A 14638-nucleotide genomic window follows, 5' to 3' on the forward strand; every position below is an offset into this window, starting at 1 on the left:
GTGTGCCCCAGATTTTCCCCAGAGGAACGGGGACAGTGCTGGGATGGGGCAATGTTAGCTGAAAGGGACGTGTTGATCATTCAGAGCCAGGCTGAGACTGAGGTGCACTTTGTCCCCTCGGAGGATGCTCCTGGGTCTTCCTCAGGTGATGCTTGTCGCAGCCTTCCTGTTTGTGGGCACCTGCGGGTGACTTTTCAAATCAATGTTAGCATGAAGTTTTTTGGGTTTTTTGGCCAGGCTGCGTGGCCTTTGGAATCTTAACTTCCCTGACCAGGGGTTGAACCAGGGCCCACCGCATTCAAAGCCAGGGAACTCCCCAGCATGGGTGTTTTGAAACTGTCGCTGTAAGGTGGCCCCCTTTGCTGCCCTGAAGCCCCTCATGCCCGTGTGGGCCGGGCCCCTTACTCCCGGCCTCTCCCCTGCCCAGGCAGATGGATGTTTAGGACGTAGGTTGTCAGCTCAGTTGGAGAGCCTGAGATTTCTCAGAAGCAGTAGATGTTTACTTGTTCGCTTGACACGGAGGTCTTCACTCTCACAAGAGAGGAGCTTTATCTACGAGTGCCTTCAGAGGCTGTCTGCTTCCTCTAGCAGTTTTCTTAGATTCGCGTCACAAACAAGGGCCTGGCTGACGGGAACAGAAAATGTTTAAAGCCGCATGGCTTACAAAAGTCACCAGCTCAGCCGCCTGCATTTGGGGAGGGCGCGTGGTGAGGAGAGCGAGGTCCGCGTAGGGCCTGGCCTTGTACGTTGCGCGTCCACGAGACCCAAGAGGTTAAGTCCGTTGCGCTCAAGAAAAAGCTCTTGGAGTGGCTTGCAACTGCAAGGGCCCGGCTGCTGTAAACGCCCCCTGGTGGACGTCGGGCAGAAGGCGGCCAAGCTCCCCAGAGGAAACGAGCTGGCCTCCGCTGCCTTCAAAGAGAGCATCACCCCCGCTGAGGAAGGCCCCGCGGTCAAAACACTGATCTGAGTATGTTGACTTGGGTTTGGTTTCAGAATTCACTTAGTTTATCATCTTAAATATATTCTACTGCAATCGAAATCTTAAATAACCCATGTTCTTTTGGTGAAAAAGAAAAATAGTGATTAGTGGAACAGGCTAGAATGTTCTGAGACAGGAAGTAACCACACACACACATATACCCCTTGGCTTCCCCCCCACACCTTTGATTTTAATGTAACTACCCACCGAACCAATAAATAGGAAACCAAGCATTCTGTACTTTTTTATTTTGAAGTTTACACCAAAATCCATTTAAAAGGTGCTCTCCGAACAATTAAAGAAAATGAGCATCTGATTTTTCCTTGGAAAATGGCCTAGATGTTGGTGTGGGTGTGTATATATGTATGTATCTCGGGAGTCTTCTTTAATCTTTTGGGTAATTGCCAAAAGCCATTTATTGTCAGAAATTTTATACTCAGCCCACAATTACTTGCTTCCTTCTGAAACCTTCTGAGATACTTGCACAGAGGCTGCCAAAAAGTAGTCAGAGTGAAACCAACGGAGAGAAGGAAGCGGGAGAGCCGTGTAGCGGGCCTTGGTGGAGCCGATGCCTTTGCTTCGCCGCCAGCCCAGGGCTGCCCTGATCACAGATCACAGCCCTGATCTCTGCCCAGATCACAGAGCCTGTGCCTCAGGCCGGCGTGGTGCTGGTCTGCACACGGCAGGGGAGGGGCCGGGTTCGGTGTGTGAACCCGAGCTCAGAGAACGGGCCTTGTGAGGGCGGCGCGAGCCGTGTCTGCCGCAGAATGGGTTCCGTCAGCCTGCCGCCGCAGCAGTCCCCCGGCCGTTGTACTATAGTTAAAAGTTGGGCTCAGCAAGCTTCAGCTTCACCGTCAGAGCTCATGATGGATAAGGGGCTAAGACCTTGTTCGACTAGAATGGCGAGGAGATGGTGCTTTTGATCAATACCGTCATCTCTTGGGTGTCGACAGTGTTCCCAGGGGGCCCGCCCTTAAGAAGGCCGATAGAAACCGGCGGACTGTCCACATCTGGTTTTGCTGTGGAGAGTGGACAGGTAGGAACCAGTCGAGAGATAGGAAACGTCTCCGCTCCCTACCCGGGTCCCAACAGCAGCCAGGGGGCCCTCAGGTGTGCACACAGGTGTGCATGTGTCTCCTGTTGCCCGCGAGCTCTCCCGGAGACCAGCCGTCAGGTGGGAGCCTCTGGACTGCAGACACCGAACCCTGGCTCTGCCACGTCCCGTGAGCCCCTAGATCCCGGGGGGCTGGTCCTTTGTATGCTGCATGTGTATACGGCTCTCTGCTCTGGAAAATAACTTCTCCCGCTCGGCTTCCTCAACCTCCCTCGCGCTGCGAGTCTCTGGAATGCGCCCGCTGTCCTCTCGCGGTCCTGTCTGTCTGGCTGCCCTGAGCCGCTCGCCCACCCCTGGGGACCCGGAGCATCCCTGTGTGTTCCCGGGGAGGGGGTGGGGGGGGTGGAGGGGACAGCTCCAGGGGTGGAGGGGAAGGCGGAGGGCGCAGGCGCAGGCAGCCTGGGACCCCAGCCTGTGTGTGCGCCCATGTGGAGGCTCCTTTTTAAAATTAACCTCAGATCCGCCTGGGGGATGCAAGGGGTGACAAGGATTCGGGTGAGAGAAACCCTTGCTGGGGTTTGGGAGACAGGCCCCGAGGGGTGGGTCACGGGCGAGCCCTCGGAAGGGGTGTGTTTGGGGGCGCGGGTCTCAGCCTGCCCCGTGCTTGCTCCGCAGACAGCCAGTCGGACGCAGAGGCCTCGGCGGCTGGCAGCGAAGTGCTGGACCTCACCGCCCGGGAGCTGCCCGCGCCAACCCCAGAAGGCGCCTCGGAGCCCAGCCCGGCCGCGGCCCCGGCCCCGGAGGACCCCCCGGGGGGCGCGCAGGAGGAGGCGGAGCAGGTGGCGGCGGAGGAGGACGTGCATCCCGAAGAGGAGGACGCGCAGCCCACGGAGGAGGAGGAGGCGGAGGAGGAGTGCGCGGAGGAGGAGCCGGCCGAGGCCGCCGACGGCCCCGAGGAGGACACGGTCAGCAACAAGAGCCTGGACCTCAACCTCGCCAGCACGCTGATGGGCTTCAAGCTGGCCGAGGGCGAGGCGGGCGCGCAGGACCACAAGCATACCTGCCACGTGTGCGGCAAGAGCTTCAAGTTCCTCACGACCCTCAGCCGCCACCGCAAGGCCCACGACCGCGAGGAGCCCGGTGACGAGAGCGCGCCCCCCCGGGAGCACGAGGGGCCGCACCCGGCTGACCCTGAGCCCCCCGCCCCTGAGCCCCCGGCCGAGGCGGAGGTCACACCCGATGCCCCGGCGGAGAAGCAGAGCGAGGCAGCCGAGGGCCCCTCGGACGCGGACGGGGACGGGGAGGGCCCCGCCGAGAAGAGACCGCTGGAGAAGAGTGACGACGACAAGAAGCCAAAGACAGACACGCCCAGGAGCGCAGCCAGCAAGGCGGACAAGAGGAAGAAGGTGTGCAGCGTGTGTAGCAAGAGGTTCTGGTCCCTGCAGGACCTGACCCGGCACATGAGGTCGCACACAGGTGAGGGGGCGGGGCAGACTGGGCGGGGCGGGGGGGCGGGGATGGAGCTGGCGGCCCCGGGCACACTGGGCACGCAGAAGGCCCGTCCTCTTAACACCCAGAGGGCCCGGGGAGCGGCAGTGGTGTTTTCCAGAGCCTTCTGATCAGCCTCTTTGCCCTCTGCACCTCAGTCTTCCTATCCCTAGAAAGGGGGGTGATGGCTGCCCTTGTCTTCTGGAAGCTTCCAGAGGAGTACGGGTGCCAGGAAGGGCTGCGGGGTGGCCCAGGGAGCAACAGTGTGGCGGGAGTTGGGCTGGGCTCGTTGCACCTGGGCCTGCACGCGGTTGGGGGGGGGGGACGGGGTGCCCGTCAGCCAGCTCTAGTTGCCCGGGCCTGTGCGGGGGGTGGGGGGGGGCTCCCAGGTGTGCCCATCAGCCAGCAGGTGCTGGGTTGGCCGCAGGGCTGATGGGGCTAAACCGAGAGGGCACCTGCTCGCTCCCCGGGGCACAGCCCCGCTCCTCCTGGAAGCCACCACCTCTGGGCATGAGGCCACAAAGCCCCTGCAGGGGCCACTGCTTGGGTAGAAAGGAGGCCTGGACGCCTTGCCCCACCGAGCAGGAAGACACCCCCGTGTCTTGGTCTGTGCTTCCCTCCACTCCCGGTGGCTAAGGAGGTTTCATCCCCTGCCGAGCCCCTGCACTGGGCTCCCAGCAGAGGTGTTCGTGGGCTCCGGCCAGGTGGTCCCCTCAGCTGCTCTGCGTCCAGGCGCTAGCGGGTCTGTAGCTCTGACTCTGCAGTGGGGCCAGCCCTGGGGGCCCTGTCCGGCACCTGTGTGCCCGAGGGTCCCGGGTCGGGGGTGAGAAAGCAGACCGGACCGAGGCTGAGGAGAAGCTCCGTGCGGCCCTGCTCCCCCTCCTGTGCTGTGGTTGGGACAGAGGAGGCTCCTGTGAGCGGACCGGGGTCTCAGCGGCCCAGCACGCTACCCCTCGGGCCGTGGCTGTACGTGGGCGGAGCTGGGCAGTGGTCGCGGGCGGCCGGGCTCACAGCCCTGAATCCCTCTCGGTTCCCCAGGAGAGAGGCCGTACAAGTGCCAGACCTGCGAGCGGACCTTCACGCTGAAGCACAGCCTGGTGCGCCACCAGCGGGTCCACCAGAAGGCCCGGCACGCCAAGCGCCACGGCAGGGACAGCGACCGGGAGGAGCACGCCGAGGAGGACAGCGAGAGCGAGTCCGCCCACAGCGGCCCGCACCCCGTGTCGGAGGGCGAGGGCGACGCGGGCCTGCACGCCAGCGCCCACGTGGCTCTCACGCGGAGCCGGAGGGAGAGCCTGGCCGCCAAGGACGCCGGCCGCCGGGAGGAGCGGGCGGCGGCGCGGACGGCGGGGGCCAGCCAGGCCGCGGCCGGCAGGAGCACGCCCAGGGCCGCCGCCGCAGGCAGCCCCCCGGAGCCAGCGCCCCAGGGCGACCCCGGCCGGGAGAGCCCCGCGGGCCTCCTGCAGGACCTGCTGGAGCTGCCGGGCCGCAGGCCCGCCCACCCCCTCTTGCCCACTGCCGACAGTGCCTCGCTCCTGGGCCTGGAATGACGACCCGGCCCGCCCCCCAGCACGCAGACGAGAGCCAGCAGAGCAAAGCGCCCTGAATCTGCTTCCCGAGGTGCCCTCAGTGCCCCTTGGCTGCTGGGAGGCCAGAGAGAGAGGGGGCGGTCGCCCCCGGGTGCCATCGCCTTACAGACCGCGGGGAAGGGCCGCACCAGCGATTCGAGTGCCTTAACTACTTACAGCCCTTCGTGTCCTCCTGGATGTTGTGTTTCCAAAACGACTTTTTGAAAAACAAAGCAAATATTTTAATGAATTATTTGGAGAGGACCTTTTCATTTAAGCATTAACATTACCTTCTGTCTTGGTGTGTGTGAGCTTGTTTTTGCAAATCTGTGATAGTCACGTTTGTTCTATGAGCTGGAAACAGACGAAAAAAAAAACATGCCCTTGGATACCTATGGCCAATAACTGGAAGAAAGTGACGCGAATTCCATGTAAATTCCCAGAGGAAATGTGGATAAGATGCTCATTTCTCAAATAGACTTTTTTTTTTCTGTTTGCTACATGGTGGAGCTGTAATCTGGTCCTCGGTGTACTGCAGGATGTGGTTGATGAAGGTTTCCAATTTGGTTCAAGCCAAAACCAGGAAAGGTTCTAGCTTCGACCTGGGACACATTTCCACTCTCAGCGTTAGACATGCCGTTACTGCTGCAGTTTCCAGACAGAGGAGAGTCCCCCTGGCAACTGAACCGGCGGAAAACATGCATAGATGTCATATATCTGATTCCTACCCCCAACCCCCACCCTTTTCGGTATATGTATTAATAATATTATTATTATTATTATTATTTGTAGTTCATCAGTTTGCTGGTCTCTGCAGTCAGCAGAAACAAATGGGCAATATTTGTCCTGGGAGACCCGGGCCGCCCCCGCCCGGGCCTCCCCGCGCGTGAGCGTCCACCCGCAGCCTCTGCCAGGCCCCCTGGGGCGGCAGCTCTTCTACTGTACTCAGACACGCCTCTCTTCTGTGACTGCAGCACCCAGCAGGGGCCCCGCGGTCCTCCGCCCGCCCCTGGGGGGCCGGGGGGCAGTGGGGAGGGGAGAGGAGGCGAGGTGGGCGCCGGGGCCTCCAGGGAAGCCGGGCGGCAGGACCCGTTGCTCGCCAGGTCTTCCTGCCAAACCCAGCCCAAACCCACCGGCGCCCCCGTCCTTTGCAGAGCGAGGGAGTTCTACTACTGGTAACAAAACTGCACACGGGAGACGGAGGAGGGATGTACATTCCCTTCCTGTAATCTGGGGTTGGTGCTTGAAGAGAAACACGTGTCTCTAGTTTCTGGGTCGCCCGAGCCCCTGGGCGTACAGAGGTGGATTTTCTTTTCGTGAGCATCATATGCAGGCAATAGACCCCCTCACTGTAGCTGCCAGCAGTGACTGGAAACTGACCCTACTGTAGCTGGGCTGTGCTCAGCGGCCTGTCCTCTAGCCGGGACCCCCCCGGGACCCCCCGAGCCTCAGTGCCTCAGGCCCCCCCCGGGACCCAGGGCTCCTCTGTCCTCAGACCTGTGCCCACCACAGGGACCCCCGCCCTCCCTTCCTCACCCACTCCCGGTGGCCAAAATCCAACCGCCCAGACTTCAAAGGAAGCTGTGTGTTCTTGATGTGATGAAAAAGCGGTATCTTTGCATGTGAAAGGCGAAAGGTTGAGGTATATTAAGATTTTTAACTGTATTAGGGATGTGTGAACCAGTTTCAAAATGAGGTTTTATTTACTCTAGGTGAAGACGAATCAGAACCAATGACCCCCCCGCCCCGCCCCCGACCCTGTATCACTTCATACGAAGTGTGGTGTGCTTGCCTAAAACCAGTTCATTCATCCCTTAATTTTTTAAGACGATTGCTGTTATTTTCATTGTTATTATTATTATTTGGGTGTTTTGTTTTCCTTTGCAGCTCTCCACACTAAAACTCGGAACGTTGTGGGGAGAAGCCACGAGTTAACTCTGCGCTGGGGTGAGATGTCGCCGGAACCAGCCCGGCACTGCGGCCAAGGCTGCCGCTCGCAATAATCACTATTGATTTAAAGCTTTATTTAGCCTTCATCTGTACCCTCGTAGTCGATAAGGTCTTGCCACATTTTATTAGTGAGGTTGAGAGATGTTTCATCTGTTTGTTGTTCTGTCCCCTCCCCCAGTATTAAACTGTGAAATTTGTGATTTGTTTAAACTCTGGGTGAATCATAGCTTAGTTTGCATGTCCAGCTCATTTGTTCCTATACATTTTGTTTGATTCTTTTTCTCCTTCTCTCAGGGCTTTTACAAAAAAAAAAAAAAGAAATATATATATATGGATCTTCTGAAAAGTTTTTTGAGGTGCAAGTTTCTCTCTTTTGTTTTTTCTCTTTGATTTATGAACACGATGCTGAGATTCAATCACTACATGAAACTCCCGGCTGTGAAAACAAGACGAAAACCTGGGGCTGTTTTTCCCACCAGCCCCCAGGGGAAGCCGTGTGGCAGTCGGATGCCCGTTTGTTTCAGAAAGTCTCACCGTTCTTTGCACGCTCTGTTCCTCTCTTTCCTCCAGAAGGAAGTTGATCCTGGTGATTTCAGCCCATGCATTAAACAGGAAACAATAATAAATGTGTAGAATTCATATTTTTCTAAAGGGAACTTAAAAAACTGCTGCTACATGTTGTGTACAAAACTGGTTTATGCCACAAGAACAGAGAATCACAGATCCGGGTTTGGTACTTCTCGTCCCTCTTTGTGTCCAGTTGTATAGACTTCCAGATTCAAAATGAGAAGAAACGCTGTTCTGTATCAAACCATCTACAAGCAATAAATGTTATATTTTAAAAACGGCAGGTTGCTGATCCTGCGGCCGTCCTTTGATTTGCTGTGGTCCTCTGAGCTCGTCCCCAACCCGGGCCGCTGCCTGTTGGGGGTGGGGGTGGGGGGCCATCATTGGACGTGGGCATCTGTGGCGGTGGGTGGGAGAACCTCAGACCTGCTTGCTGCCTGCTGGGCACCTGGGGTTCCCACAACAGCCCTCACCCAGGCAGCATCTCTCAGCCTCGGGCCCGCGTCCCCGCTCACCCGGGGGGTCTCTTCGGGGCCCCGAGTGGTCGGCGGCAGCAGCTCAGGCCTCGCTCACAACAGCTGAAACGGGGGGCTGTGTCTCCGGGCCACGACCCCCTTGACACACTGTGCTGGCCCTCCCCCTCCAGTCAGGCTGTGTGGGGTTGAGTTGTCCCCTGGGCGGAGAGCTCCCGACTCAGACCTGCTGGTGTGCACAGGCCAGGGGCCTGGACAGCACGGTGACTCCAGAGTTTGGGGGACACAGCCAGTCAGAAGCCACATTTGCGGGATCTGCTGTCACAAAGCCACAGAAGGGCCAAGGCCCAGATCCTGTAAGCCCAGAGTGGATCTCAAAGCAGCTTGGAAGGAAGCGGGGTTCAGGGAAGCTGATTGTAAATGTTTCCAGCAAGGTGACTGTGTCACAATTCTGAGCGCAGAGTGCTCGGGTCCTTCAGGCCTCCAGGTCCCGGTGTCGGGGACCGCGCCCACCCCCGCTGCTTACCCCCATATTACACACACTAGCCTCAGGAGACTGACTGTGGGGAGGTGCAGTGAGGGGTCCTGAGTTGTATTAATACAACAACCAAATAACTCGGGAGCGACTTTTGCATAAACAAGCAGCTCCCAGGAAGCAAGGCCTCTGAACTGTCCAGCCGTGGGGCCATTGAGCCGCGCTGACGGCCACCCCGCTTCTTTGCGGATGGGGTCGTTCCCGGCTGGGAACCAGGACCGTGCGTGGTCAATGTGAAGGGCAAAGGGTCAGCCCCTTTGGAATAGGATGCCCAAGATGGGGCGCAGACTCCAGGAAAGGCCCACATGTCTGTGTGTGTGCGTGTTGCGTGCAGCCCCGGGCGGGTAGTGCTGAAAGCAGCCTACAGGAGGCGCCAGATGGGACCTGTCAAAAGAGCAAGCCCGTTCCTTAGGAAGAGGAGCTGAGTTCATCTGCCCCATCACCTCCCCTGCTCGGGATTGTGAGCTGACCCCCTCCCTCTGGGGAGTGAGCTGTGGGCCCCTCCTGCAGGCCCCCACCTCCCGCCAACCCCGGGCAGGAGGGGAGGACCCATCCTGCAGGCTGGAGCCTGTGGGTCTTGCAGAGCGGGCGTTCCTGGCAGAGTGTGTACTTGGCCTCTCAGGGCGATTTCTGTCGTGAGCCTCAGCATTCAGGGTGACGTGTTTATTAGGTAAACACGTGGGCTCGGGCTTCCCGCTGTCTCTGCAGAGAAGCCGGTGAGGCGCAGGTGGCCCCAGAGACGCAAAGGCCTTCTTCAGCAAGCTCTGCTTCCCCTTCAGCCTCCTCCCGTTAGAGACCCCCTCCTCGGGTGCACCTTCCCTCTGAGATTTGGGGAAACAGAGATGTTCACGTGTAAAGATCAGTTTTACTTTTGCACCCGTCAAGACAAGGATGAGGCCTTGAACTGAATGGAGCTTCGGGGGCGGTTGCTGCTCGTTTTTCTCCAGGGTCCGGTTAACCAGCTGCAGCCCAGGCCTCTGCCGTCTGCCAGGCGCTGCCCTCGGCCCCGGGGGACAAAACAAGCAAGACGGGAGAGGCCTTTCCCTGTGGGAAGGCGGGTTTTCACGGTGAAACGCGGGAAACGGAGAGTCAGGCCAAGTCCGAGGGCAGAGTAGCCTCAAGGGGGCAGGCCGCCAGCCCTGAGGAAGTCACCCACTGGGGCCGCGCCTGGGGATGCCCCCGCAGGAAAGGTTCTGGAAGCAGCCTGGCCCCCCAGAAGCCACTGCAGCAGGAGCAGACAGGGAGAGGCCGGGTCCTAGCAGAAGGGGGGTCATGAGTGCACTGGGGGGCGCCCAGGACGCGGGCAGGTCGGGGGCTGCACAGAGACCCCCAGGAGGCAGCCTGGAGCCAGCGGGGGCAGCTGTTGACAAGGGGCCCATCTAGGCTGTGTTCTCAAGCGGAGCCAACAGGAGGAGATGGCACGTCAGACCCCTGACCGGCAAGAGGTCAGAGCTCAGAGGTCAGGCCCACCCCCGGGTCCTCAGAATGAACTCACACAAGAGGAGGCTTCACTTGTTTTTTTAAAGTAAACTTTTCTTTTTTTTTTTTTTTTTTTTTTTCTTAAACTCAGTAGAGGGTACTTTGCCAAGAAAAGAGAAAGGAAATAAGTCCTTGGTCGTTCCTGCCCCATTTCCAGGAAGTGGCTGGTGCCAGGGCCACGTGAGTCTGGGGTGGGTCCCCAGGGTCAGCAGCGTCCTCCCCAGTGTGACTCCCCGCCCCGACCACCACCCTGACCCCCAGCCCTCATCCTCATCCGGGTGCCCTGAGACGCGAGTGAGGGCACAGGGAGCCGGAGTCCCAGGCGCCGCGTCCCAAACTTCTGTCCCAGCGCGGGGGAAGCCTGGGGATGTCCAGCTCCCGACGCAGCCCGGCCACTCTTCCTGGACAGGACCGGCTTTGATGGGCCGAGTGGACATTAACCCAGGTGGTCCTGGCCTCGATTTCTGATTGCGTCCCCAGACAGGGATCAGGGACTCAAACACATCCCTCACCGTCTGTGCCGATCACCACCCCACTTCTCCCGCCTCCGACCTCATCGGATTCGGCCCTCGCTGGAGCCAAGGTCTGTAAATGGTGCACTGGGCTTGACCTTGCCTCGCCTGACTCCAAGGTCCGTGTTCCTGGCCTACCCGGAGACCCGTCAGCCTCTCTGCACCTTTAAATTTAGGTCCGAGCAGGGCAGGTCCAATGCCTGCTGTCACTGTCTTCCCATCCCCAGAAACAGCATTAGGGGCTGCTTCCCTCTTGCTGCTGCTTCTCACATGCGTGTGTGTTCTTTTGTGTGTGCTAGAATAACTACATAAAGTTTACCATCTTGACCTCTTCATGAGAGCTTAAGTTTGTGGCATTGAACGTGTTTCCGTGGTACAGCCATCACGCCCGTGCTCCGCGGAAGCCTCCCTCTTCCCGACTGAACCTCGGTCCCCATGAGACACTCATCCCTGTACCCGCCCACAGCCCCCAGCCCCCAGCCCCCACCGCCTACCTTCTGTCTCTGGGACTTTGGCTGCTCTGGGTTCTTGTGGAAGTGGAAAGAACATCACGTGTTTGAAAGACAATTTACTCAACACCCTGTTAGTGAGAGTCTGATAGGATGGTGGGTGGTTGAGTCACTAAGTCGTGTCTGACTCTTTGTGACCCCATTGACTGTAAGCCACCCAGGCTCCTCTCTCCATGGGGTTTTCTAGGCAAGACTGTAGAGTGAGTTGCCATTTCCTCCTCCAGGGGATCTTCCTGACCCAGGGATCAAACTCGGGTCTCCTGCACTGCAGGCAGATTCTTTACCACTGAGCCACCAGGGAAACCCAGGTGGGGCTAGTGGTGAAGAGTCTTCCTGCCGATGCAAGAGACACAGGAGATAAAGGTTCAATCCCTGGGTGGGGAAGATCCCCTGGAGAAGGGAATGGCAACCCACTCCAGTATTCTTCCTGGACAATCCCTCGAACAGAGGAGCCTGGCGGGCTACAGTCCACGGGGTCGCAAGGAGCCGGACATGATTGAGCGACTGAATGCCTGATAGGCAGGAGCTCAGACACGGGGGTGTTCACCTGGAACTCAGGCAGGGGGCAGGTGGAAGGCAGCACGCCTGGGCTGGGGGTCCCCCTGCCTGAGGACGCAGCAGCTGCCCGCCCCTTTGCTGGGGTGCAGGGCGAGCGCAGGAAGGGCTGATGGCTGGGTCTGGCCGCGAGGCTGCCTCCTGCCTGCTCCCTCACCCCTGAGGAGGGGGTGACCACGGTGCCCACCTCCAGGGATAGCCGTGCAGACTCCACGGGGTAATACACAGCGTTCTCAGCCCGGGACCTGCTGGCAGACACGCATGAGGGAGGAGCTCAGGTCTCGTCACCTCTGAGGACGCCTTCTTCCTGCAGCGTGAACCACAGGTCTCTGCCCTCAGGGATGGAGGAGGACAGGCCTCCCCTCGTACCCCCAAACCCAGGCACCCGTGTCCTACCGCCTGGGAGACTGGGAAGTACAGGCACTCAACCCCAGCCAGCTGCTCCCTGCAGACAAGGGTCCCGGAGCACGAGCCCCCATGCTCTGTGATCCAGAGCTGCGGGCTCAAGGCTGGCCCGAGGTGGCCTTGGAGCTTTGGTGAGGCGGGAGGGGGCCCCGTGAGCTCCCCGGCTTCCCTCAGACCCCCACACGCACTCACAGCCCAGGGGGACCCCCAGCCTAGCCTCCTATCACAAGCTCCTCTGAGGCAGAGCTGGTTTCTCTCTACTTGGGGTGCAGGTGGGCACCCAGAGAGGGTGGGCACTGTGGCCCCCCCGGGAGCTCAGGGACCAGCTGAGCAGCTGGGACACGTGAGAGCCCAGCCCCCCTCCGAGGAACAGAGGACCAGGCTGACCCGGGCCCCTCTGGGGGCTCCCCCCAGCCCCCCACCCCGTGCCTACTGCAGCCTGCACACAAGCCACCTGAGAGTCCCGCTGCCCGAGGCACAGACCCCGAAGGCCCCTTGAAGGGGCTGAGGAGCAAGCAGGACCCTGGGGCGCACCACCCCACCGCCGCCCCGCCCCGGGTGCCAGGCCGCCCGGGGCCCTTCCCACCCCCAGCTCCCGGAGCGGCCTGGCTCGGCCAGAGGGCCAGGTTAATTTTAAACTTGAAATTGAAGGTTACTGTCTAACAATAATAAAACCGGCCCCTCCGATTCTTGGCTGCCAAGGCGGTGTCCTAAATAAGAAACCAGCGGGCACTCCTTGCCCAGTTCGCTTGGCAGGAAGCCACAGACCCAGGACGGGAGGAGGGCCCGCCTGCCTGCCCGGCACTGGCCTCCGCCGTGCCCGCCGCCGGCTGTCAGTGAGGGGAGCGGGGCCCGCCAGGCTGCAGCGGCTCAGCTGGCCTCCGTGCCAGGACCGCAGCTCTGTGAAGCAAAAGTGATGTCTGCTCAGTGTGCAGATTCTGGAAGCTGCAGGAAAACACGAGGGTGAAGTGAAGTCGCTCAGTCGAGTCCGACTCTGCGACCCCTTGAACTATATAGCCCACCAGGCTCCTCCATCCATGGAATTTTCCAGGCAAGAGTACTGCAGTGGGTTGCCATTTCCTTCTCCAGGGAATCTTCCTGACCCAGGGATCAACCCCTGGTCTCCCGCATTGCAGGCAGACGCTTTACTGTCTGAGCCCCCAGGGAAGCCCGTAAATACGAAGTGGGTGGAGGGGTGGGGGTTAACACAGTCATCTTGCTTCTCAGCATTGTTTTTATTGATTGAATATTGCTGTTTCAGTCGGGCCCAACGTCCCTTCCTCTCTCCCTCTCGGACGTGTTTATACAGCACTTTGCATGCTGCAGCTTGTTTTCCCATGAGTTTTGTCTCTTGTCTTCACCCTCATCCAGTGAACTAGGAAGGAAAAAAACTCCTTGTCACCTTGGAGCAGAGATGAGGATGAAATGAATTACCCAGGTCAGCCAGCTAATGGGCAGCCTTGTTAGGATGAAATTGCCCACCAAAAAGCGACAAAGGATCTTAGGAGGGAAAATTCCCAGAGGATTCTGAAGCCCAGGAAAGTTTGAAAACCACTGTCCCAGAGATTGGGTTTCCCTGGTAGCTTGGTTGGTAAAGAATCCACCTGCAATGCGGGAGACCCCGGTTCGATTCCTGGGTTGGGAAGATCCCCTGGAGAAGGGATAGGCTACTCACTCCAGTATTCTTGGGCTTCCCTGGTGGCTCACCTGGTAAAGAATCCACCTGCAATGCGGGAGACCTGGGTACGATACCTGGGTTGGGAAGATCCTCTGGAGAAGGGAAAGGCTACCCACTCCAGTATTCTGGCCTGGAGAATTCCGTGGACTATATAGTCCATGGGGTCGCAGAGATTAGACTATCCCAGGCTCCTGCCCACCAGCTGCCCCGCAGGAACCTCGAGGCCATTGTTCAGGCTGCAGTAAATCTCAGATCTAGGAAACACGCCAGGACCTTCCTTCAAGCACCCCACCTGACCTCTTCTCCAGCCAGTGGGGCTACTCACCCACCTGTATCAGCACAGGGGCCCCACGGGGCCCTGTGGCCAGGCCATACTCAGGAAGAGAAGCTCCGAGAAGCTGCGACCCGACCTGGGCCCCGAGCTCAGGGAGCAGGTGCCTCCACCCGCCTCCCGTCCTGAGGTTTGTGTTGTTTTCATGCCTCTAAACCACCGTTGAGGAGCCCACGGACCAAGAAGTTGTTTCAGCTTTCAGGTCTCACTGTTTAAGAAATGCATTTCTTAAGGCTAAAGCTGCCATAGATAGTAGTTTTTCTGATGGATCTGGGCAAAGTAAACTGAAAATCTTCTGGAAAGGGTTCATCATTCTAGATGCCATTAAATGCTGTGCCTCACCGGACTGACCGAATGTCTAGGGCAGCTGCCCCCCAACCTCTGCTCAGTTCAGTTCAGTCGCTCAGTCGTGTCCAACTCTTTGCAACCCCATGGACTGCAGCATGCCAGGCCTCCCTGTCCATCACCAACTCCTGGAGTTCACCCAAACTCATGTCCATGAGTTGGTGATGCCATCCAACCATCTCATCCTCTGTCGTCCCCTTCTCCTTCCAC

The 14638-nt window shown here is 59.0% G+C and overlaps 1 protein-coding gene across 5 annotated transcripts in view; it reads left to right on the top strand.

Moving 5' to 3' along the window:
• RREB1 (ras responsive element binding protein 1) overlaps window positions 1–7889 on the top strand; it is a 166815-nt gene extending 158926 nt beyond the window's left edge. For all 5 annotated transcript variants that reach the window (XM_070360939.1, XM_070360940.1, XM_070360936.1 and 2 more), the window contains 2 exons: window positions 2709–3509; window positions 4560–7889. In XM_070360939.1, the coding sequence (XP_070217040.1) occupies window positions 2709–3509; window positions 4560–5071 (1313 nt within the window). In that variant the 3' untranslated portion in view covers window positions 5072–7889. The remainder of the gene's footprint in view (window positions 1–2708; window positions 3510–4559) is intronic.
• Window positions 7890–14638: the final 6749 nt, after the last annotated feature.

This window comes from Bos mutus, chromosome 23, assembly GCF_027580195.1.
Source record: "Bos mutus isolate GX-2022 chromosome 23, NWIPB_WYAK_1.1, whole genome shotgun sequence".
Taxonomy (NCBI): domain Eukaryota; kingdom Metazoa; phylum Chordata; class Mammalia; order Artiodactyla; family Bovidae; genus Bos; species Bos mutus.